The sequence below is a fragment of the Apteryx mantelli genome, chromosome 26 (assembly GCF_036417845.1).
Source record: "Apteryx mantelli isolate bAptMan1 chromosome 26, bAptMan1.hap1, whole genome shotgun sequence".
NCBI classification, from domain to species: Eukaryota; Metazoa; Chordata; class Aves; order Apterygiformes; family Apterygidae; genus Apteryx; species Apteryx mantelli.
Window position 1 is genome coordinate 7,793,322 of NC_090003.1, and position 22,263 is coordinate 7,815,584.

A 22,263-nucleotide genomic window follows, 5' to 3' on the forward strand; every position below is an offset into this window, starting at 1 on the left:
ATGGAAATCTCCCATCTACGGAAAAAGAACTGTCACGGGATGACAGTTGAGTTCACCAAGCTTTGGGGTTATTATACTGTAAAGGATGGATGAGATCCATTACTATTTTTATTACTATAGATCTTGAGGAACCTAGAAAAAGTCCTGGAAAGTTGTCAGCGTAGAGTGCCTAGTAATTGGGAGTCCCAGAGCCCACTCTTTGCACAGTCTATGTACAAATAAAACTTCCCTTGGATAAAGCTTTGCATCCAGATACGGGTTTTGGATGTCTCAGGAAGTCGCCTGGCTTAGTGAGCTGACCTTGTGAATCCAAATTTGTCCAGAATGTTTAGGCTAAGAGAAAAAATATGCATTGCTGCATTTTATAAGGCAGTGTGGTTAGAGTGCCAGTGGTATTTAGATAAAGTTTTTTCCCACTGGAACACTGAACGTTTTAATTTCAGAAAGTATATATGTACCATGCACACAAAAAAGAGGTTATGTACAGTGACACAGAAAAAGCACAGTTGGTTCCTCTTTATTGCTTTGGGCTTTATGATCCTCCTTTGATATACTGGCTTTGAAGCCTGACACTGCTGACTGCAGAGAGTAAATCACTTCTACATTTCAGTTCATGAAGTGTTTACAGTGTTTAATATAGGGAGCTCTCGCTCATTTTAGTAGTATTAAGGATGAATATGTTTTAAGGAAGAGTAACACCCAAGTAAGATAGCACAGTACTCCATTACGAAAAAATAAATCGGAAGCTCTCAAAGTATAACAACATTTAAAGCAGGCTGGAAACCTCTCCCTTCTCCTGTCAAGCCCTGAGTATTACAGGCACCCACACAGGTTAATGAGTGAAGCCCTTGATAGAAGCAGCATCCTGACACATGAGCCTCAAGTTTGTCTCCTGGATCTAATAAAAAGCCCAGTGTTTTCAGAGAAAGCTTAAGGTTATGTCTCTAAATTTCAAATGTGGGTGTGCTGGTTATTCCTGATGGTCTTTTCTTAGATCTGCTGTAAGGAGTCTCAGTTCTCGTTTAAATAGGCTCAGAATGAGTGTGTGGAGGAGGGTCCTCCCCTGGCAGGTATTTGCTGTAGGCTGGAGAAGGCTAACGGACGTGCTGCGCGTATGGGCTGACTTGCTCTGTAAGCCCCTTGCTCCTGAGAAAACGTAAAGGAGTTAGCATTGCTGCAGTGTCGTAGAGCACAGATAAATGCCCAGGAACGGACTGCTTAATGCCATGGTGAAAAACAGCTGTGCAAGAACGGTCAGGGCAGCATTAGAAACAAAGGGTGCTTGTGTTCTTGTAGCAGCGGGTCAGTCCCAGCTAGTGGCTTTCTGTGGTTTTCTCCCTTTCTCAGGAAATCGGTAAGCTCCAGCCATGCAGAGCGTGCTTAAGAGGAATGGTATTAAAGCATGATAGTGGGCGGAGTAGCAAAAGTCCGGGGAGCAATAACTAACCTTTGCCTGGAATGGGAATAGGAACGGCTGCCAAGAAAGATCTACAGCTCTCGGGGGAAGCTGGGATGTATTAATGGGAACCCTAGAGTTTATGGACTGTGCAGCACACAGGCTCCGGCTTTCTTCCTCCCAAAATCTGGGACTCGCCCTGTGTCTGCAGATGCACTGTGCAGCCTGCTGGCTTGCTGACAGTGGAATTATCCTTCTGCTGCAGGGCTGGTTGCCTCCAGAGATGGGGAAAGTGGTGGGACTTAAATCGGGCTGGGACAAGGCAAGGTGTCAGAGTAGCAGGGAACACGTGCTGAAGTCTCTTGAGCCATTTCAGTAAGATTGCAGGATAACGGTCAGGTTTTTTAATTCTGGAACATATAAGCTAATGCATGAGATGTTAATGTGGCTTGTCTCTGCAATATTTGAAAGCTAGGCTCATAAGCATAGCAGCATATAGTGTCCTAATTACGTGTCCGACAGGCACAGTGTAAGGTCTGATAAATGTGATCGCAGCCAGGTGCGCAAAGAGAAGCTTTGTTTCAGAATATTGAATGAAAGAAATGAAGATGAGCTGCCTTCTCCTGTCTAGGATACAGCGTTGCTGCCTGTGAATCCTGAGACGGCTGTATTCTGTGCAGCGGTATTTCGAGACATTTACAACCAGGAACTCTCGTTTCCATTTTCTCGTAGCATGGCTCTGCATGCTTTGTCTCAAAATAGAAGTCTACCAAGATGACAGACTGACAAAGAGAATTATGCAAGCCAGTGCATTTTACACGGTTCCCAGAAGAGTCCCAAAGTGTGGTAATGCTGATACATATCAGCAGTGCTCCTGTGAAAGAAATGGGTGTCCTCATAATTAGCTAGAGGTCCAAAATAGTTGTGGTAGTCTGGTGAGTGAAGAAGAGAAGCTGACTGCACGTTTGCAAAACCTGGCAGAATCCTTAACAAGACTCAGTTTAAACTCAAGGTTCTGGTAGGTTCTGGTAAGCACTTAAGAATATATTGAACTTTAAGCAAGTCAGTGGACCAAGTGACTTCTGTTCTTAATGCTATTTGATTTCTCGGCAGAGACCTGGGGGGCTGATACTGACTGTGGCAATGCAGGACTGTTTGTATGTGATTCAGGAAAGGCACGAAATGCAAACTTACAGGTTTTGCCAGTGACACAAAGAATTAGGCTAGTCACGTCTGGACAAAGAGTGAGGAGAAAAAAAAGCAACAACTCCTCCAAATCCTCCTATTCCATCTAAGCATTTGTGCATCATAATTTAAATCCAATACTCAGACACTGGAAGTTGGAAAGAGCATCAGATTAATTCCATGTTATTATACTTCAGCTCAGACATGTGACTGGGGTTTGTACTGCATATTGCGCACTCAGCATGGGCTAGAAAACTTCTGAAACTCTTGCTAACGTGGTGTCCTTTTTCCACCGCAGCTGTCCTATCCACCAGTGAAGCGTCGCACAGCATGGCCTGGGCATCTCCAGTTGGTTACAGAGCCCAAACTTCATGCTCCTTCGACTCCTCCCCACCTCCCCTTGCTTCAGTCTCAGCACTGCCCCAGCACGCACAGCAGCTGGGCCCCTGGAGCAGCCGGACACGTGCCCCATCCACCACTGAGAAAGCGCCCTCTGAGTGCCTGGGCTCGGAGCGTGACCTCCTCTTTCTCTCCAGATACTTTCAGTAGGTCCCCTGCAGCGAGGCAAGGGACTTCCTGATCTTTGCAGGAATTCCTGATATCGCGCTGAAGGAATTGTTGGTCCTATGCAGATTGACCTTTTCCACTCATGCTTATCCAGCAGTCCGTAGCCTTGTGTCCTCTCAGACCACTTTTGCATTGAGTTATGGTGGTCTGAACAGAGACACTTTTGATTTGTGCTGTCAAGTGACAAGCATTATAAGCAGTTGGGCGTTATTCCTTGTCAAGTAAAGCTGGATAAGTTAAGAAATGTGCTTTGACAAACAGTGAGGAATGTCATTGCCTTAGTTAGTCTGGGTGACATTTCCTCTTCCTTTTTCCTTGAGCGTGTCCTTGTGCAGTGATTACTGACTTTATCTTCACTGGTGACTCATGCACCTATTGCAGTCTCTTGTTTGAACTGCTGTTTTTCTTCTTTTGATGTGCAATTACTGGCTGCTTTCAGTAAAGGAACTTAAAAGTAGAGCTATATCTGATATCTTTTTTAGAAAGTGGAGTATGCGATAGTGGCAGAGCAAAGGAAAGGCTTTGGGGGTGCAAGTACAACTGAAAAAACAAAACAATTTATTAGCCAAGACTGGCTTGGATATACGAATTGACACATCTGCAAATTGTGGCACACTGTGCACTTGTAAAACTGTACAATGTACTTGTGGAATTGCACATTCGTAGAACAAGAATTCTGCTGTGAATGTAGCATGCTATAGCACGATACACGGTGTGGTTATTTTCCTGCCTTTTTTTTTTTTTTTTGGCCAACAGTGATAAACAGCATGAAGTCACTAATAAACCACCAAAATGCAGTGTTCCAGACCCAAAGGCATTGCAATGCAGTCACAGCAGCGTAGCATAACAAGCAGTACATGTGCATGTGCATAACTTGAAATTCCACCAAAGGTGATGGCAGTGAAGCACATGTGTCGAGTTAGCACATACTCTTATGATTTTGTGGACTAGAGCCAGAAGAATCTGCATGTGCTAATCCTAGTTAATGTAACTCTTCACATGCTATAAATTTTAAAATTATAGCTTTTTTATGCAGGGTAGGCCAATGTTGCCAGTTCAGAGGAGCCTTAATTTGTTGTGTCTCTGTCTGCCTCTGAGGCTTCTTTGTTTCCCAGAGGTGTATTATTCCTCTGCGTTGTATAGATCCTTTGCACTAGTGACTGTCTTTTTAGTACAAAATACTTGGTTATTCTTCCATTTGTGGGCTGAGCTCATAGACGGTAAAATAGCAGTTGCCTTGTTTTTAGACAAGTGAGAGAGAGGCATCAAAGTAGAGTTAATCCTAGTCAGAACTAGTTCTCATACTGAATTTTGGTACAATTTTGTTTGTTTTCCTTTAGTCTTGACAAACATATCAGGAAATGGTCAGAGCGGTGCGGCAGGAGTTCCTTCCCTGGGGATTCATAACGTGGATTTCCTTCTTCAGGAAAAGGTGACGTTGAGGCATGTGTGAGGGATGCGGTAACAGAAACTGTCCTGTTCTCGGGGGAGTGTGTGGTGAATGATTGCTCTGGCTGGTAGGTAAAGGAAGCAGAAATACCAGGCAAAATGTGAGTGTGTCTGACCAAGAGTCACATCAGTGTGCAGTGACTCACTTCGCATGGGACTACTCCCACGCATGAGAACTACCTGCTAGACCGAGGAATCGGATGACTTAGCACTAGTGAAATCCAGGGTGAGAAGGTAAAAGGTATTGGTCGTATCTGAAAAGTATGAATGTCACGGTGTGACTGCAGTATGTTATTAATAATAGAAGAACGTCTTGGTCTAAAATTGTCCATGCGTTTTATGAAAATAAGTAGTTTTAGTTATTATTGGAGATGCTGGTGTCTCTGTAGCTGGAGTCTGCGAGACCTCACATGAAATCTGCATGCAGGATGAGAAGCTTCTGAGACTGGAAAAGGAAATCAGTCGCCTCTCCGGTTTTGAAACTGAAATGAAGCATAAAGATACAGTGATAGCAAATCTTCAGGAAGAAATTGCAACGATGGCAAAGACCATGGCTCAGGCTGCTGCTAGAAGCAATGTAGAGCTGACTCAGAAGCTGCTAACCTTTGACCAAGAAATGGGAGCAAAAACAGAAGAGATTAAAGCCTTAAAAGAACAGGTACTGAATGCTTAAATAGGCACTACCCATTGCAAATATCTCTCTGCTGTACACTAATTTTTAGTTTAACACCCTGGGTTTGGGAGTGTAGTTTAACACCCTGTTTTTTCAGTTCTGTAAGCTATGTAAGGAGATGTAAATCACACATTTGGTAGCTCTCTGTGTGAGTTTCCCTTACAAAAGCTGGTAATTAAATTTCCCATTTATGTGGTACAATCTGTAATACTGCAGTAGGAAGGGAAACATATGTTTAAGCCAACTTGTGGTGGCAAAAAGGCACGCATGATCATGCTGGATCAGGCTGCGTGACCCCTTCTTTCCCCTTCACCACTCTTCCCCCAGGAACTGCCTCAACAGTTGCATTTGAAGGGGGAGTTACAGTCCCAAGGGCAATTCAGCTCTTTGGCATTCAGGTGAAAATAGGTGGCTGTGTAGAGGAGAGAGACCTTATAATTGTCTTGTCAAGGGATATGTTACAGCATGCACCCATATTTTATGGGACAGCACGAAATGTGTCTGAGAGACAGTCTGACAGACTGAGTCCTAAATATCTCAAGTGTGGGAAAAGAGTCAATCAAAGCTGTCAGTCCAATACGAGACGCACACGCGTCGGCAGCCAGGCTTCCTTAGATCTGGTGCTCGTGTTGAAATGGGGTGGCGAAGCCAAACCCGCCTGATATGGTGATGAGGAGACCAGTTTTGGCACGTATTTTATACAGACTAGATCTGAAGGAGGCTGTGAAATGCTTTGTGCTCGTTCTGACTGCGTGTCAGAAAGAGGAACTTTTGATAGGCAAGTTCCATGTGGCAAAAAAGAGATCCAGTTCTGGGGGATTGCCAGCATCTCTCCTCTTACACTGCTGAGATGATAGGCTCTCTGCATCATCCAGACAGCTTTCCTGTCTCTGACAAAAGGCTCCTCCACCAGGGCATTCCCTCTTTTAGGCTCTTCGATAATTGGTTTGCAAGAGGTTCCTGAAACCAGTGATTTTAGCAGTGGGAAGTTTATTTTCACTTTCTGCTGGTTGTCTTTGTGGCAATGATATGCAGAAGTAGATTGTACAGATTCTTCCTGGCTCCCGAGTAGGGAACATAAGAATCATGTTTGCAGTGGAAATGCGAACATGAGTTATTAGCACCTGCAGATCTGCTTTTCTGTATAATAAATATGGATGCACTTTGAGGGCTACAAATCTGCAGGTGTTTCTGACTGTTACTGTTCTAGCATTTTCAGCCAGCCGGAGCTATATATTCTCAGGATTGCAGACAGCATGATACATTGCTTCGCCGTGCCTTTTATATTAGGCTTTCTGTGTGAACAGCCAAAAGGACTTTAAGAAGATCCTATTGGAAACAATTATTTCTGAGAATTAGCCAAAGACGCTAGAGAGTAACCCAGTCAGACTGTGACCTTGAAGGGCTAGATTTACCTCTCTGAACAGGGCTGTAATAGGCAGGTAGCTTTTGTGTTACCCGTAGAAGTACCGCCAGCACTGCCTATGTAGAATCAGTGAGAAACACATGGGAACTTTGCTCTCTGAGTGTTTAAATTGAGAAAGTTTCAGAAGCAGGAAGAACGTTTGATCCCTGTAGGAGATAGAGGAGTTTCTCCTAAAATACTGTCAGCTTTTGATCCTGTAAGAACTGGGACTTTCTGTGAGGGTATGAAAAGTTAATGTAAATGAGAAAACAGTTCACTCTTTTTGAAGCTTAGAGAACATTTACTTTGCGCTTAGATCAGAAATTTATTGGAGCTGCATCCAATGGAGTGTACGTTCTTCCATGTTTTGTAGATCAGCAACCTCCAGAAAGACTCAAGCCAAGTTTTTAGCCATTCCCTCTCTGAAAGAGACCTAGAAATTGTAAGTCTGAAAAAAGAAAGTGAGAAGTTAAAGAGGGATCAAGCTCTGACTGCAGGTATTTTTCCATTGGCATTTTGGGGAACTCGATTTAGAGCACCAAATAGTTTAGGAGTGGCACTTCAAAATGACTAGGTATTTGTAAAGTGTCCCGGCAAGTAATGACTTGTGGAGGCTCATAAATATTCTACCTCGTTTTCTATTTCTTGCGGATCTTTGGGACTTGCAGGTAGTCTCTGAAATGATGACTGCAATGGGAGTGAGGGAAAACATGAAGACATAAGGCAGGGAGAGATGGGACAGAGAATTTTGTTCAGAAGCAAACCGACAAACCCTGCTTGTAGGTTAGGCTCGGCGCTACCTGAAAGCGGCGTTGTTCGGTTGCCTGCAGTGGCGCCAGGGGATCCTCGCACGCTGATCGTCAGGCTCTGAGCTCCTGCTGCTCTGCACATGGCTGCAAAGGCTGCCTAAAACTGCAAGCCTTTTCCGATTGCCTTTATCTCAGTATTTATCAGCCCCGAGGAATACAATGTTTACACAAAATGTTAAGTGTTTTTCTTCCCAAAGAGGCATTCATAATGCATTCAGATGAACAAAAATGTTCTGCTTCATTTCTGTTGTCTAAAAGGATGCAATAACAACAGTGGTTGGCAGGGAGGAGGTATCAGAGCTTTAGACCTAACGTACTAACCTAAGAGAAACTGAGCTGTAAGAGAAATGCTCTTCCTCCAGGGAGCATATGCTCCAAAGCCCAGAGGAACTTGTTAATAGTGTTGTCACAGAATGATGTCCAGTGTGGCTTGCCAAAAGCCGAATCTGCTTTCCAAGTCAGATTGCTGCAAAACACGGAGAATCGCTGGTCAGTGGCCAGAGGGGTTTCGTAGGGAAATGCTTTTGTATCCCTTCACCCAAATTGTTTTTCACAGGACTAGTGACAAGCCTGCAAAGAGAAATTGCTGTGAAGGAGCAGAAAATTCAGCAACTCAATCAGGAGGCTGAAAAAATTAAGAAGGAAAACAGAGAAAAGGACAATCAGCTAGCAGTTGTTTCTGCCAAGGTTAACATCCGGAATGATGGGCTCTGTAATTTACTGTCTCACGTATGGATGAGTGTGGAAAATAAGATCGAGCAGATCATGCTTCTCTATGCGAAGGACTGCAGCAACCGTTTTAACAGCTATTTGACAGGGACAGTTGTACCTTCTGGGTCCTGGCTGCATGCAAATTGAAGCTGCAAGAAGCATGAGCAGTATCACTGGGATAGTGATTGTGTGTAGATGGTGCAAAATGCCCACAGAGAGGTGTCCGCTTTCCCACGTGAATCCCTCTCCTTGTTCCGAGTGCAGGTACTTTGTGACCTGAATTTCTGGGAACACTGTAGCTGTTTGTATGTTCAAAGCACCTGTGCCAAGATCCTTCCAAGGGGCCATTATCAGCCATGGAAACCTGGTCTTTTTGATGCTCCCGACAGCCAAGCCTGTCTTTTCTCTTAAAGAAAACTGCCTCGCTAGCAGGTTGTTTCTCTGTGTATTTGCAGCCCCCTGCTCAACTGACAAATCTTACAAAGCTGCGTAATCTGCATAATAAGTGCAAAACGGGCGCTCCATTTTGGCTGGCTGACTAGGCACTGTTCCAGGATATTTCAATTATTCACAACGATTCCTGAGTAATGGAAGGCACTGAAGGAGATCTCCCGGGCCCCTGGGATCCAGGAGGGGATCCAGGAGGGGCCACCTGCCGGCCTTTTTCTGGCTGATCATCCTCACTGAGCAGCTCCCTGGACGGCTGCAGGAAAATCTGTCCTACTTGGGGAAGTGGGGAAGTAGGGAGAGCTGAGGGGCCTTACAAGTTTATAGGAAGTGCCCAGCTTCTCTTAGGATCAACCCTTTGTAACCTGCGTAAAAGCTATAGGTTAGAGCGCTAGATTCCCTGCGTGCGGGAGGAGGAAGAAGTATCCTGGGAAAGCGGGCTGCTTTGTGCCTGGCGGTGCTTCGCTTCGCACATCACTCACGTAGAGGCCGTGAGCATGTCCCAGGGTATCCCTCGGAGGTTTCCGTGGGAGGCCAAGCGGTAACTGCTCCGTGGTTGCAGGAAAGGCTTGGAGCGAGGAAGGAGCTGGTCTGTGTGCAGGCTTTCTGGAAGGTACCTGCGCCCTCATGGCAATCGGAATAGGACACACGCTCTGCAACCCTGCTACCCAAAAATGCAGAGCTGAAAAGCATGACGTTAGCTTGAAAATATCTGTTAATGTCATGTTCAGAATCCCATGGATATTTTGACAAAAACAGTCATCTCCTTTTGCCCTTTTCCCCCCTTCCTATTGTACTTGTGCTCAGGCCTGAGGAATTTATCTGTGTAGCGTATTCACTGCGGGTGATTTTTCTTCTCTCAGCCAGGCTATGATTTCATAGGGCCTTTTGAGGCGCTGATGCTTTTGTACTTTTGATTGCCTGTTACGGGCACTGTGCCACACGTTAGGTGTCTGTGTGCTTAGTTGTGCTATAGTACTGAGGTATGTGTTGACATTTACTGTAGAAATGACAGTATCTGGCTGGCTTGATGATTTTTTTTCCTTGGTTGCTGTTCATTCTAGTGCTCTAGAATTAAAGAGGAAATGAAGCATGAACTCGGAGAGAGAGAAGCAATCGCTTACCGGAATGTGAGTTTCTAGTTGTTTGGGCCGATTTAGCACACAAGAAAGCAGCAACTGCAAGAATGCATCATCGAGAGAATAATTAATGAGACATTTTAAGAAAGTTGTTTGGAATCAGGCTCCTATAATGGAAGGGATCTACCTTGCATAACAAACCGGAGAAATGTAAACTCCTGGAAATGTTGTAACTTCGCATTACAATGCAGCAGAATTCTGTTTGAAGTGAGATTGAAATTCCACTTGAAAGTCATTATAACAGCAGTAAATATAGACTAGAACAAAACATCAGGGTAAATTAAACAGGAAGCTGGCCTACTTAGTACTGTAATGCAGCTTCCTATCTGTTTCATAAGCATCATACCAGTCATTTCCATTCAGCTTCCAAATGTGGTGTCTTTAGTGATAGATGGGGAAAATGTATTGTTTATTGGGTAAAATCTTCAAGATAAGCAATAGTGGAAATACTGAGCTCCTTTAATGAAACCTTCTGCTTTGCTGGGACTCTTGCAGCGCATTGGAGAGCTTGAACTTCATCTGAAGGGACTGCAAGGAGAAATACAGAAGCATTGCGCTGAACAAGAAACCATCAGAAACAAGCTCTCCAAAAAAGCAAAGGTAAATGTCCATGCTGCACCTAGCTGCTCTCTGCTCTGGAAAGGACAGGTATAGCTTGGGAGGTGAAGTGTGTAGCTACAAACTTCTGAACGGGAGCAAAGGAATGGGTTATTTGGTGTCACTGTAGTGAAGGGAACCATCAGACATCCTCTAGGCTGAGTTTGGCCTGTCTAATCCTGCATTCATTTCTGTCCAGGCAGTTTTTTTCCCTCACAGTTTTTGGGGAAGCCCTGATGGTTAGGATTTTTCCCAGCCATTTTACAAGGCTGGAGTTCCTCCAAGGACACTCTTTGTTGCTCCCCCAGCCTGGGCTACGCCATCGCTCCTGCTTTTGGCCTCCTTCATACTTTTCTGCTTTTTGTCCCTGCATCTAACTTTGGCCCCGGCAAGTCCATTTTACGGTGTGCTGAATTTGGTTACCAGACAAGGTTTTCTCTTCTGTAGTAGCACTAGAGGCCTTGTAATAGAAGATGTTCCTCTGAATAGGAAGTAATTTTTGCATTTAACGCTGGTGTCCCCCTTCAGCGCCAGTTCCCTGCAGTTCACAGTACGCTAACGATGGCTCTGCAGCAGCCTGTGGCCGCAGCTGGATTTAAGCAGGTGCCTGCAGCAGCAGTGAGGCTGCCTGTACGTGCCGGCGCAAGAGACTCGCAGCACCTGGAGTAACGGAGACTCGCCGTTCAGGGGCTGCCCCGTGATGACGTGAATTAGCTGGTGCGGCTAAGCTGGCTGTTTAGCAGATCTGATTATATTCAGCAGAGGGCAGCCCTGCCCTGGCGCGCGCAGCCCTGGGCGCTGAGGATTCGGCTCTGCAGGTCACGAATTGCAGACACCGAGGCATGGTACAACCTGAGAGATCTGCAGGGTAGAAACCCCCTGGGAATCCAGACCCTAAGGCAGACGGTAGCGCTGTGCTTAAGTCTGCTACATACCCAGAGGGAAAAAGATAACTCCTGTAGCAGAGACTTAAATATGCGAACAGTGTGTTTGAAGGTGTAGGATGGATGATGTCCCGAGGGCCTAAGTCAGGCCAAAAACTGGCACTAGGTGTCCAAGGCTTCAGCCGCACCCCCTGCAAAAGGACTAATGTGTGTCTTCTGGTAGTTCAAAACTATATGTTGAGTTGTCTGATGCGAACAGTGGATATGGGGGTAGAACTGCTCGTGGCTTTATTTTGTGGTATTGCTTTGATATTCAAATGCTCTCATTGTTTCAGGCTGAAGAGGAGCTGAAAAAAGCATGTGAAAGGAAATCTCAGCAATTACAGGAGATGGGGCGCAGGGAACGCCTGCTGAAATCCAATTTGGATCGGGCCAAAGATCAGGTAGGAAGGAGAAAGAAATGCGATTATCCTACAGTGCTGGGCTGTAGATAACAAGAGTCCGATTTCTCTTGGGGGAAAAAACATACCTGTGAAAGGCATTCAGAGCTTGAGTTCCTGAAAGGAAATACTGACTCCTGAGCACAAAGCTCTGTGACACTGGTCTTAGTTTGTGTCACGTGCTGTATTATTGGCTTATACAACAGGATTTGTTTAGTCATCGTACAAGATGCGGAGAGTTTAATATGATACAGAAATGCAGTATTATCTCTGTAATCTTAGTCATGCTGTCTGGAACCCATGTGAACCCTCCACTGTGTCCGTGTAATGCTATTCGGCGCAGAGGCAGCCCTTTGCAAAATAACCTGGCGTATTTAAAGACAAGCCCTGTCGCAGCAACACGACCTTGGAGCGTTTGCGTTGCTGAGTGAAAGCCTTTTCTTACAGAACAGTGCTGCCCCACCGCTTTTAAATGTGCTTGTTGCTAGTTTACTGCAACAAAGTTTCGGCACTCAGCGTGGGAGGAAATTATGATTTCTTTGTGTCTGACAGTCATGTCAGATCACCATGACAAAGCTATGCTCCACACGAGAAGGTTGCGCCCCCGTGTTAACCTGTAACACAGTTTTGCTGGCATGGTTTGGTAGTAAAAATTCAGTTAATGAGAGGCAGAAAATGCTTTGAATGGTTTGATTAAATGTTTGGTAATTAACCACAGCTTTTGTGAGTCGCGGAGCTGAAGGGCAACCTCAAGCGTTCAACAATAGATGAAGAGTTAACAGTGTTGAACAGAAACTCCCACACTTTTTACCGATGATAACCTCCTGCCTTGCGGGCCTGCATGTTATCATGTAGGTTAGTACAGAGACAGCTGTTTGTCAGAGGCCAAGGAGGAGCTAGCACCGTCTATTAAACTAACCTGTACTGAGCTAACCTCAGTGGAAATGCTTAGTGTCTTTTACTGTAAAGACACTGTGGGTGGCATCCTCAAATGTCCCCAGTCTGCCTCTGATTGTTTCAGAGGAGGAAGTAGGAGTCAACCACTGAAAATTCCCATCTGAGTGTGGAATTCAGCAACTGCACAACAATCTCTCTGTCCTTTGCGGTCTGAATTACCACCCAGGCAAGAGGAAGGCCTTGAACAGGGAGCTCGTGCCCACACATACTGTGGTCTGACACCTTTGCTCCTCATAACTGGGCATTGAAAGCCCAGGGTGCCGTGGTTCTTCTTGTCCAGAAGGTCTCGCTGCCCCTAGTTTGGCCAGTTTCCACTTGTTCTGCAGTGACTCCCTCCAGCCTGGGCCCTGGCTGAACCGCACAGTAAACAAATGTCAGGCTCTTTTGGGTGTGCAGCCCAGGTCCAGCTCTTTAGCCTTGTCTCACCCTTCCACTGAAGTGCTGCCTGTCGAGGTGAGCTATTTCCCCATCCTAGATGTAAGGCCGTCCTTTCACACTGACGGTGCCTGTCGCTCTTTCTGCCACCTCCAGCTCCCTGCCTCGCTCTCCTCCTCCCTCAGACAGGGCTGGAGTCCCGGGGCAGGATTCCCCATCATTTCCCACCACAGCAACCCTCCCTCATCTGCCCAGCTAACGGCGAGGGGTCGGTGGCAGGCGGCTCGCTGTGTGCTGGGCTAGCACCTTCCACTGTGGCTTCTGCAGAGAGCGGGCACTTGCTAAAGCAGAGAGAGGCGAAAGCAATAGTGATGAACAGAAAGCTGCACGCTAACATATGCTTCAATCTATTGTGAAGGATAAGCAGATGCATTAGCAGTATCCCATCAGGGGTCTCAGAGGCAAGGAAATTGAACCAGTGTAATCCTGGTGTCAGGCGGAAACATGAATCTCCCTCGAGTCACCTGAATCACTTGACCTTTCTCCATCTCTGGTACTGTTGGACCAACAGCAGTTATGGTGATATGATATACCAGACTGCAGTTGACTGTAATAAGGGCAGAATTAGATATCAGCTTTCCACAGGCTCCTCTGTGGGGTTCCTTTTGCTTGTCTATGGCCTTTTCACATAATCATTACATTTTTTGGTCTCTATTTTGGTAGTTCTGTTCAAGTGGGAAATTCTCGCAGGGAATTGCTTGCGGGTATTTTATACCTAGCAGTGTGGCCTAGGTTTGTTGTCTGTACCTGCCCTATGTCAGTGTATTCTTTCCCCAGCATTAGAATGACAGCAGAAGACGTTCGGGAATTACATTTACCTTGATGGCTGATTTGAGAGCCTGCCCTGTGAGCCTTGGTGGTGATTACACCTTGCATCTCGCAGCCAACCTAACTAGTTTTATTAATGGCAGTGCCTTGCTGTCAGTGGGATGTAAGCCATCATATTAAAAGGAGGGGTTTTTGTGAACTGTTGTGGCAGAAAATTGAGTGTGAACTCAAGCAATGTCCTGAGGCAATGGCAAGAGTATACACTCCGCCTCAATGTCAGAGATGACAGGCATAAAAGTCTCCCAATTTAATTCATAAATACTTCTGTCTTCCTCTCAGATCCTGCCAACCACCATAAGATTATCACATGGTAATGAAACAACACAACAGTAACACAGAGGTGCCCTTCTAATTGATTTTTGTAGGGTTGTGTAGACTTAACAAGCAGAGTTTTTATTGATTCTCAGTGATTTTATTTCCGTATGTTAACCTCTGCTGTAGCTGGAGTCTTTCAAACACCAAGTGGTGCAAGTCTGTTTTCCACAAGCAACAGGAGCTGCGGAGAAGTCCATAACAGATCAGCAGGTGAGTGCAGATGCCGTCACCCAGAGCAGCTCAGTGCTGCCAAAGCCCAGCTCGGCCGGAGTCAGCTGCTGCAGAGCTGCCGCAGGGCCTGCGCTGTGCGTGGTAGTACCTCTCTCATCAAGACTCTTTTATATCCCAAGACATCCTGCAGGTATCCCAGGAACCCGACAGGTCACCATAATGTGAAGGAAATGTGATCTGTTTTCTCCTCCAAAGTTTGGATGGAGTCCCTGGGTTGTAACAGGGAAACACCCTACAGTCCGACCTGGCTAACGTTTTCCAGCGGTTTTCAATCTCTGCCCCAGATTTCTGTGGCTCAGCGGTTTGCCCAAGACCTTGAGGAAAGGCCCATTTCCTCAAGCCTGTTCTCCATGCGTGATTATAGACGCAGCCTGCGTTGCGGCCTTACAGAGTAGAGCGAGACAACTGTACAAGGTGAACTGGACCTTGATCCTGCCAGGGGGTTGTGCTTAGACAGTGCTAAAGCAAAGTGTATGTGTGTGACTACAACCACTCCAGGGAATAGCTGAGAGGGCAGTAATGGAAAATTTTTCTTTGGGTCTTTGGCAGTTACAGTATATGTACATGAAAACGGACCTGAGGAGAAAATGAGAAATGTAATGAGAAGCATGTAACAAAGAACCACCTCAAGGTGGTAGGGTGCATGGGATAACCGTAATGTCTAACCCAGAAAAACAATATCTTAAGTCATTAGAAAAGCATAAAACTACTATACGTGCTACACACCGGTTTTAGTTGAGTGTGTGTTTCTCAGAAAAACAAATCTAGAAGTATGCAGCCTTTTCTTGGGTAGCAAATGGATTTTCCCTCTGCTGAAAATGTGGGTTTGTTTTCCTCTTCCTCCCCATACTTTTGCCAGTTAATTGAGAAGATCAGGCAGATCTCTGAAGAAAACCAGAGGAGTCTTGAAAAAGAGAAGTTTTTCCAGGAGGAAATAAGTTCTAGGCTCTCTAAGGAAAAGGAATTGTCCGAAAATGTCGAGGTGTTCAAGAAATCATTATGTGAGCTCCAGGTCAGTTGTTTATATACTGTTTATAACCTGTCAGTGAGGAGATAACAGTGGCACAGTGCATTTTACTGTCCTAAGGACAGATCAGAGAAAAGATATGCTTGTGTGCCAGCACTAGCAAATGTTCTGCTCTCCAGATAAATGAGAGTAAGTTTAGTCCCCAAAAAGTGAAGGTTTAAAGAAAGTGTCCTCCCCTCAGCCTGCTTGGTAGCTAGTCTGGTGCTGACCCATCCCCGGCAGGGCCTGCCAGGTGCCTTTTCCTCCAGCAGGTATCAACCTCTCAGCACAAGTGTCTTCCCAAAGCTTTCACATGGTTTTACCCAGGGCTAGACTTCAGCTGTGACTAAACATTGTAGCATGTAAACCACCTTCTGACGGACGAGCATGGCTGCGTTATATTCTAAGAAAGCACTGCTCTGAGGTGTGCCGTGAATAGATAAATCTAGGTGCTTTCATGGAGGTTTAGTGTTATTTGTCAAGTCACAAAAGCCCCCGATTGCGGAGGGTGGTTTGTTCATCAGTTGGATTTTTTTCAGGCTTTCCTGAGGACCTCTTGCTGCAGCACTAGCCTGAGACGGGAGCTCTGTAACTTTGAGGCTCTCTGCGTGGACCCTTTTGTCTTGGAAATCCACACAGCTGTCGTTGAAACCGTGCGCCTGCTCCTGGCCTGGATGGAGGGAGTGGAGCAGCTCCTGGAGAGCGCGGGGCTGGACCTGCCTTCCTCCGACAAAGGTTCTCATCCCACCGGGTGTTTGCTCATCTTTAGCTGACCTGCTACAAATGGGTTTTCCTGGGTAGCAAGCGGGAGAGGTGAAAGTGCAGTGGGAGCTATCACTTGGGCGTTTCGGGCCCCCACATTTGCTACCATCTAAGGCAGTTTTGGCAACTGAGAAGAGAGAGTGAGAGGAGGACGTGGTATAACAGCAGGAAACAAGACTCTTACGCACCTCAACCCCATCCTTCCTCAGACAAAGTGCAGCAGATAAGGCAACGGAGTTGCCTAAATAGACTAGCGAGCGCTCGTTTTCGTGTTTGTGCCTGGGCATGTTAGTGAGGTTACGCACTCTAAGGAGGTGTAAGTGGGTTCCTGGTTTTCAGGCTGGATCCGTCTCTGCATCTTAGGTTTAGCAAGTTGTGAGAACAGTCAGGTAGCTAATATCTTTGGTGGTTTTTTTCAGCCTGTATCGCTGATAGAGCATGACCTGGAGGCAGGTCTTTCCTTCCATGTTGTTCTGCTCTGGCACTGGCCACTCTTCCTCACTGCCTCTCTGCCACCGGTCACCCAGTGTAGCCAGTACCACCCAGCATATGTTTTGGTATTTGTCTTTCAAATACCTTGTGTGTATTATGGACTTTATCTATTCACACCCTGGTTATTCATTCAAAGTGGCTTTTTCCTTGTTAGAATACTGCAAACGGCTCTTGGCAGTGATTGTAGCTTTGCTGATTGTTGCAGTCTGAGATCTTAACTTCTTGTCTCGAGGTAATGAAGCGCTTTGTCTTTCCTTTCCTTTGCAATCTCTGTTGTGGAGCAGAGCAATTGCTCTGTTGAATTTGCAGAAAATGAGTTAATGTGAAGAGTGTGTGGAAAATGAAATAGCTTTGAAAGTGTAGGTCTGTGTCAAAGCATCATATGATGCGCTACATGTATTATGGAGCGTAACTGCAGATGAATAATTGCACTGACAATAGGGTGGGAGGAGGAAGCATAGCTCACATGTCAAAAGGGTACCGCGGTTTAAAAGTGTAGTGTTGCGCAGTAGAGGGGAGGAGCAGAGTGGCTGGACGGCTTGCAGTCAGTGGGGAAGTGGCAGGGAGGCCGTTGTAATACTGTTGTGGTTAGCAGCATGGTCATGATAGCACCAGAAACATCTCGAGAATAACATTTATGTACCGGAAATGATCCTTCCTCCACTCTTGAAGAAGTGTCAGGGTTAGAGGAAAAGGGGAGCCATAGCAATACTGGTAACAGTGTTTGACAATACCATCGTACTAAAATAAAGTCTCCTGGTGAGAACAGTAGTCTGGGTTGTGTCTGAAGTCAGTCTCACCTCAAGAGAAGTCTTAGCAACATTGACAATTCTGTCCACAGTTAGTTTGAATATTCTGCATAATCTCCTGCAGGTGAAAACGTACTGCGTGGCTTGGGTTCTCCTAACTGTTGTGGAGGCCCTCGGCTGGCCCTTAGGACCCTTTCCAAGCTGTGGCTGACGCAATTCTTTAAAGAAAGACACAAATAGTATGCCGAGGCCTTTTCCTGTACTGCAACTTCCAGAAGTAACTGGCCAGAAATGAGGATACCTCAGGCAGGTAAAAATGGCTTGTGTAAGAGCCTCCTATGGTAATACTCCATCTCTTTTGCAGGATTGTCGGCTTGTATCAGGAGATTGTTGGAAAATAATCATGAAGCCACAAAAAGGATTCAAATATTAGAGGTAAAAAATATATATATGTATGGGATCTTTGTACTGCTAAAAATGGTGGCAGCCTTAAGAGAGCCAGTGAAGAAACCAAATCATAAATGTAGAGTAGCAGAGAGCTGCAGGTCTCTAGTAAGTGCAATAGAAAGGAAAGCACAGTGCCCACTGTCAACGTGATATGGGAATTTCTGTTGTCCATGTTGCTACTTCTACAAGATTGAATTATACATCTCTCATCTGAATTGTTTGTTAGTGAATGCACAGATCTTTTTCTTGTTCTGCTGCTAACATGCTTCCTTTAATACCGTCTTATCTAATATTTCCCTCTAGACCCAATTAGACAAAGTCCAGGAGTCCCAGGATGCTTTGCTGCAAGAGCATCTGAATGAGCTAAAAGCAAAACATGAGCAAGACCTACAGATAAAAATCAATCAAATTATATTGGAAAAGGAGGAGGAAAGCAAAGAGGTATGGCAGTGTGGTTGTTTTTTAGAAATGTGTCTTTTATGCAGGAAAAATGAGGATTGTCTTGCCTATCGAAAGGAAGGAGTCTCTGGCCCCCTAATCCAAAAATGTCTAGGTACAGTTCCAAGGGCACAGGAATAACGGCAGAATTCATTACTGCTTGTAAATCCATGTGAGAAAGCTGGAAGCAAGCTGCATCATCCAGGTATGACAGCTTCGTAAGACATCGTGTTGTCCGTAGTAAATTGAGGCTAAGCGCAGGTTCGCTTCCTTACAAGCATTTTCCTCCCTCCACCCAGCCGTGTGTTGGTACTTCCTTTGCAGGGTTCTTTGCTAGAGTAATAAAAGCAGAACATTGTTTTTGGGGGGAAAAACAGCCTCTCACATACTGAACTAGGTTTATGTCTGTGTTGGCTGGAAAGTATATCCCCTTTGGAGCAGCTAGGGTTGCTACATGGCTGCTTACCTCAGTCCTGGGTAAGCCCCGGTCTCTGGGAAAATGGAGCTGGTACAGGGCATATTTGTGTTAAAGATCTGAGGTAGTGGTTTGCTGTATCTGTATCGTAGCAACATAGTGCGATGGGACAGCATATTGCAGTTGTCTTGTAAGACACTCTCTGGTGTGCTCATCTGTCAGTCCCTTCTGGCACAGTCTTTTCCATGCCTCAGGTTTTCACATGATCCAGGTAATGAACGGCTGACTGGTTTCTCCTTGTCTCTGCTGTACATTTCCCACGGCGCTCTCTTCCCTTCCCTCATCAAGTTGTCTCGTGTCCAGCCAAGCTTTTCATCCATCATATGCCCCTGCTTCAGCTCAGTAACTCTCTTGGTTGCTTTTCTCATCTGAGTCAAAGTTCTCTTGCTTTATTTTACGATTTTATCTTTACCAAAATGGTTGGCAGTTGTCTGTTAATTCTCAGATTCTGGAGAGTGCTGTCTCCAAGGAGAAGGACAAGTTCAAGCAATCTGTGGATGAAGAAAAGAAAAAGATCCAAGACTTGGAAAATCACCTGAGAAGTATGACTGAGGTTAGTGAAATGCATAGGAGGGAAAGCAGAACCGCTTACAGTTGGATTATTTTGTTCTGAAGATGCCCTGTAACATCATGGCCCAGCTGGTCAGGTGCTATCCGGGGACCGTGTTGTTTTCCAAACGCACTTAGATGCATATTTGCAGAGAGAAATGTGGATCCTTGTAAGCTTGTCTTTTTAGTTACCAGCATTTTCCTCATGTAGGTAATTGAAATGAAGTCAAAAGAGCAGGAGGTTGTAAATGTCAAACTACGAGAAGCTATGGACAACCTAGAGGAAACTGGGAAGCGAGAGGTAGCTTTAAAAGTTTTTGTGGGTGTGTGACGTAGATGTAGTTTTGCTTAAAGAGGTTTCCCCATTCCCTCCTGATGAGCAGGGCTGCAGCCTGCCCACCCTACAGACCCTTTAAAAAGGAGAGCTGACCACTCTCTAATGTAGACCCCCGTAAGAGTGAGTCTTTGCTACCAAAGTGCCCAAGCAAAATCGCACATCTTGTTTCCTAGATCATGTTAAAGCAGCAGTTACTCATGCAAGACGAACAGCTAAAGATCACTCAGGATGAGAACGAGTTACTGAAGCAGAAAATTCAGAAAGAAATAGTGGAATATAAGGAACAAATTAAGCAACATTCCCAGACAATTGTTGCACTAGAAGACAGATTGCTGAAGGCCAAGCAGGAGCAGAAGACTTTAGAAGAGGAAAATGCAGCGCTCTTGGAAAAAATAGAAGGTAGTTGAGGGTTGCATGGGATGTGTGTGTACTGGGAACATTCCTGACTAATGTGAAATTATTTAGAGATAGAGTAGCACATTGTTTGCCACTATGAAAAGCATTTTGGATGTTATTTTGAGGTTTGTCTGGATGCAGTAATTACTCGCTCATACTGTGAAGCCGTTGACTGTGAGTTGGAATATGCTGTTCTCTGTCCTCTACAACTTTCCCAAGTGCGCCAAGGCCATAGATAGGGCATTCCTATTTGAGAAAGGCTCCTTGCCCTCAAAAGCAACAGAGAGTGAAGCACTGTAGCCTAAGCCTAAGCATAAGTGAACCTGAGCAAGGAAGGACATAGAGGACTGTTTAAACGCTTTTGGAACTGGAGCCTAAGGGATATGGGTTTCCAAAAAAGAATGGCTTCAGTCTTAGCAAGTGAAGTGAAGAAAAAGATACATCTAGCATTGCCTGTGTAAGGTGATATAGTTTCAAGTCCAAATATTTTTTCACAGTATATTCCTGCCTGTTCATTCCTGGATGTGAACAGTGAAGCCCCCAGAAAGACAGACGCCAGTAGAAAGCCACAGTTCAGTTCTTAGAGGGGAATGTACTGAGACGTTGGTGCGGGGCGCAGAATCCATTGCAGAAGCAAGTAGGCCGAAAATGCTTGTGTGTTATAAATAAATAATCTGTTTTTGTTATTGTTTTCTGTAGGATTTCAGGGTGATCCCTGCAGATCCTCATCAGGTGCTTCACTAGCGGTTTCTCATACAGAGGAGTCTCCCGGTTGTCTTATGTAAGCAGCTGAGGATCTCTTGCCCATAGTGGTTGTGTTTAGAGGGGCTTAGAGAAAAGTAGTTATCAATAGGCGAGCTTAAGGAAGACAAAAGAGCCGACTGCAACTTGCCCTGAGGTCTTTTCTGTCTCTGACAGTTAAAAGAGGTCCCTTTATTAGGCAGAGACAGTCTAAGGAACATATATTTTCAAACTGTTTAAGGAGTTTGTCTAGAAATACATCTGCAAATGAAATCATCTGCATTTGGGGAGATAGGGCAGCTCTCTTTTTTTTCCTCGGCTCTACGTTGGTGCAAAGATCCTGAGAAATAAACAACCACCAACACATAGATCCTGGCATGACAGTGATTATTACCTGCATGCTGGTAGCCCACAGAGTTCTCTGGTGTGGGCTGAGGCTTTTGTCAGCAATAGCAGCTGGGGAAGATCCAGGGACTCCTGTATTTAGCCTTGTGCTGTGAGTCAAGGGGTCCACGAGACAGAACAGTATGCTAGTTATCTGCTGCCCAGTCCTTAATGCTTGACATGATGGCTTGAGGTAAGAGAGAGAGAGATGGCAAATCCTAATGCCACAGGCCTCAATTCATGCGACTAAAATGTCATTTAAAAAATAGTGTGTATGTATAAGATCCAGCTACAGAAGACATGTGCAGGCTCTGTAAAAAGAATCTTTCAAATGAACCATGGGTTTTGCAATTATCTTTCTCATGAATTTTAGAGAATTAGCAGCTGCACAGAACACAATCCTGTCCAAAGAGGCTGTCATTGTTGGATTAACAAAAGAGCTTGCGGAAACCAAAGCCCGAATGTCGGACATGAGAGGTGTGTGAAATGTATTGCATGGTTTCCAGTGGGCGTGTGAACCTTCCCGTCCCTCTTCCGAGCAATAACAAGGCTTGGTATTAGTGGAAAGAGAACAGCACATGCAGATAATGGTAAATTGATGTCACCTTCCTAAAGCAATGTTGACAACCAACTCCAGGCAAAGCAGGCTGTCCGTACCCTTTGGCCAGGTAAATTCCGCACAGTCCTAAGCTAAGAGGCTAAGATGAATAAAAGCGATAGTAGTGACTCGGGGTGACTGTAAGCAGATGCCCAGCTGAAGATTGGTTGCCTGAAACTGAGGCTTTTCTTTTGCAAAGTCAGGCTGGTGGGTTTCTTAGAACAGGTATCTGAAATCAGTAGACTTGGAAAGCCTTGCCTGGGATTCCTCGGGGAGTGTGTGTGTGTGTGCTTTCACAGAGGCTTTATTTGAGTTCCTGATATAGCCAGGGAGAAATGTAATCAGACCAAGTCTGAAAGCTCATGCATGCAGGTAGCTCCCTATCTGTGCAACTAACGGTGAAGTGTGAATGTAGGGACAT

The 22,263-nt window shown here is 45.3% G+C and overlaps 1 protein-coding gene across 1 annotated transcript in view; it reads left to right on the forward strand.

Moving 5' to 3' along the window:
- Positions 1–22,263, forward strand: part of FHAD1 (forkhead associated phosphopeptide binding domain 1) — a 31,885-nt gene that overhangs the window by 1,315 nt on the left and 8,307 nt on the right. Inside the window, exons 3-21 of the mRNA XM_067310940.1 lie at positions 2,880–3,126; positions 4,489–4,580; positions 5,025–5,255; positions 7,049–7,172; positions 8,041–8,171; positions 9,707–9,772; positions 10,277–10,381; positions 11,598–11,705; positions 14,364–14,447; positions 15,328–15,480; positions 16,014–16,209; positions 17,842–17,912; positions 18,228–18,365; positions 19,283–19,390; positions 19,598–19,687; positions 19,897–20,122; positions 20,819–20,900; positions 21,060–21,068; positions 21,618–21,721. Of these exons, the coding sequence (XP_067167041.1) occupies positions 2,880–3,126; positions 4,489–4,580; positions 5,025–5,255; positions 7,049–7,172; positions 8,041–8,171; positions 9,707–9,772; positions 10,277–10,381; positions 11,598–11,705; positions 14,364–14,447; positions 15,328–15,480; positions 16,014–16,209; positions 17,842–17,912; positions 18,228–18,365; positions 19,283–19,390; positions 19,598–19,687; positions 19,897–20,122; positions 20,819–20,900; positions 21,060–21,068; positions 21,618–21,721 (2,365 nt within the window). The remainder of the gene's footprint in view (positions 1–2,879; positions 3,127–4,488; positions 4,581–5,024; positions 5,256–7,048; positions 7,173–8,040; positions 8,172–9,706; positions 9,773–10,276; positions 10,382–11,597; positions 11,706–14,363; positions 14,448–15,327; positions 15,481–16,013; positions 16,210–17,841; positions 17,913–18,227; positions 18,366–19,282; positions 19,391–19,597; positions 19,688–19,896; positions 20,123–20,818; positions 20,901–21,059; positions 21,069–21,617; positions 21,722–22,263) is intronic.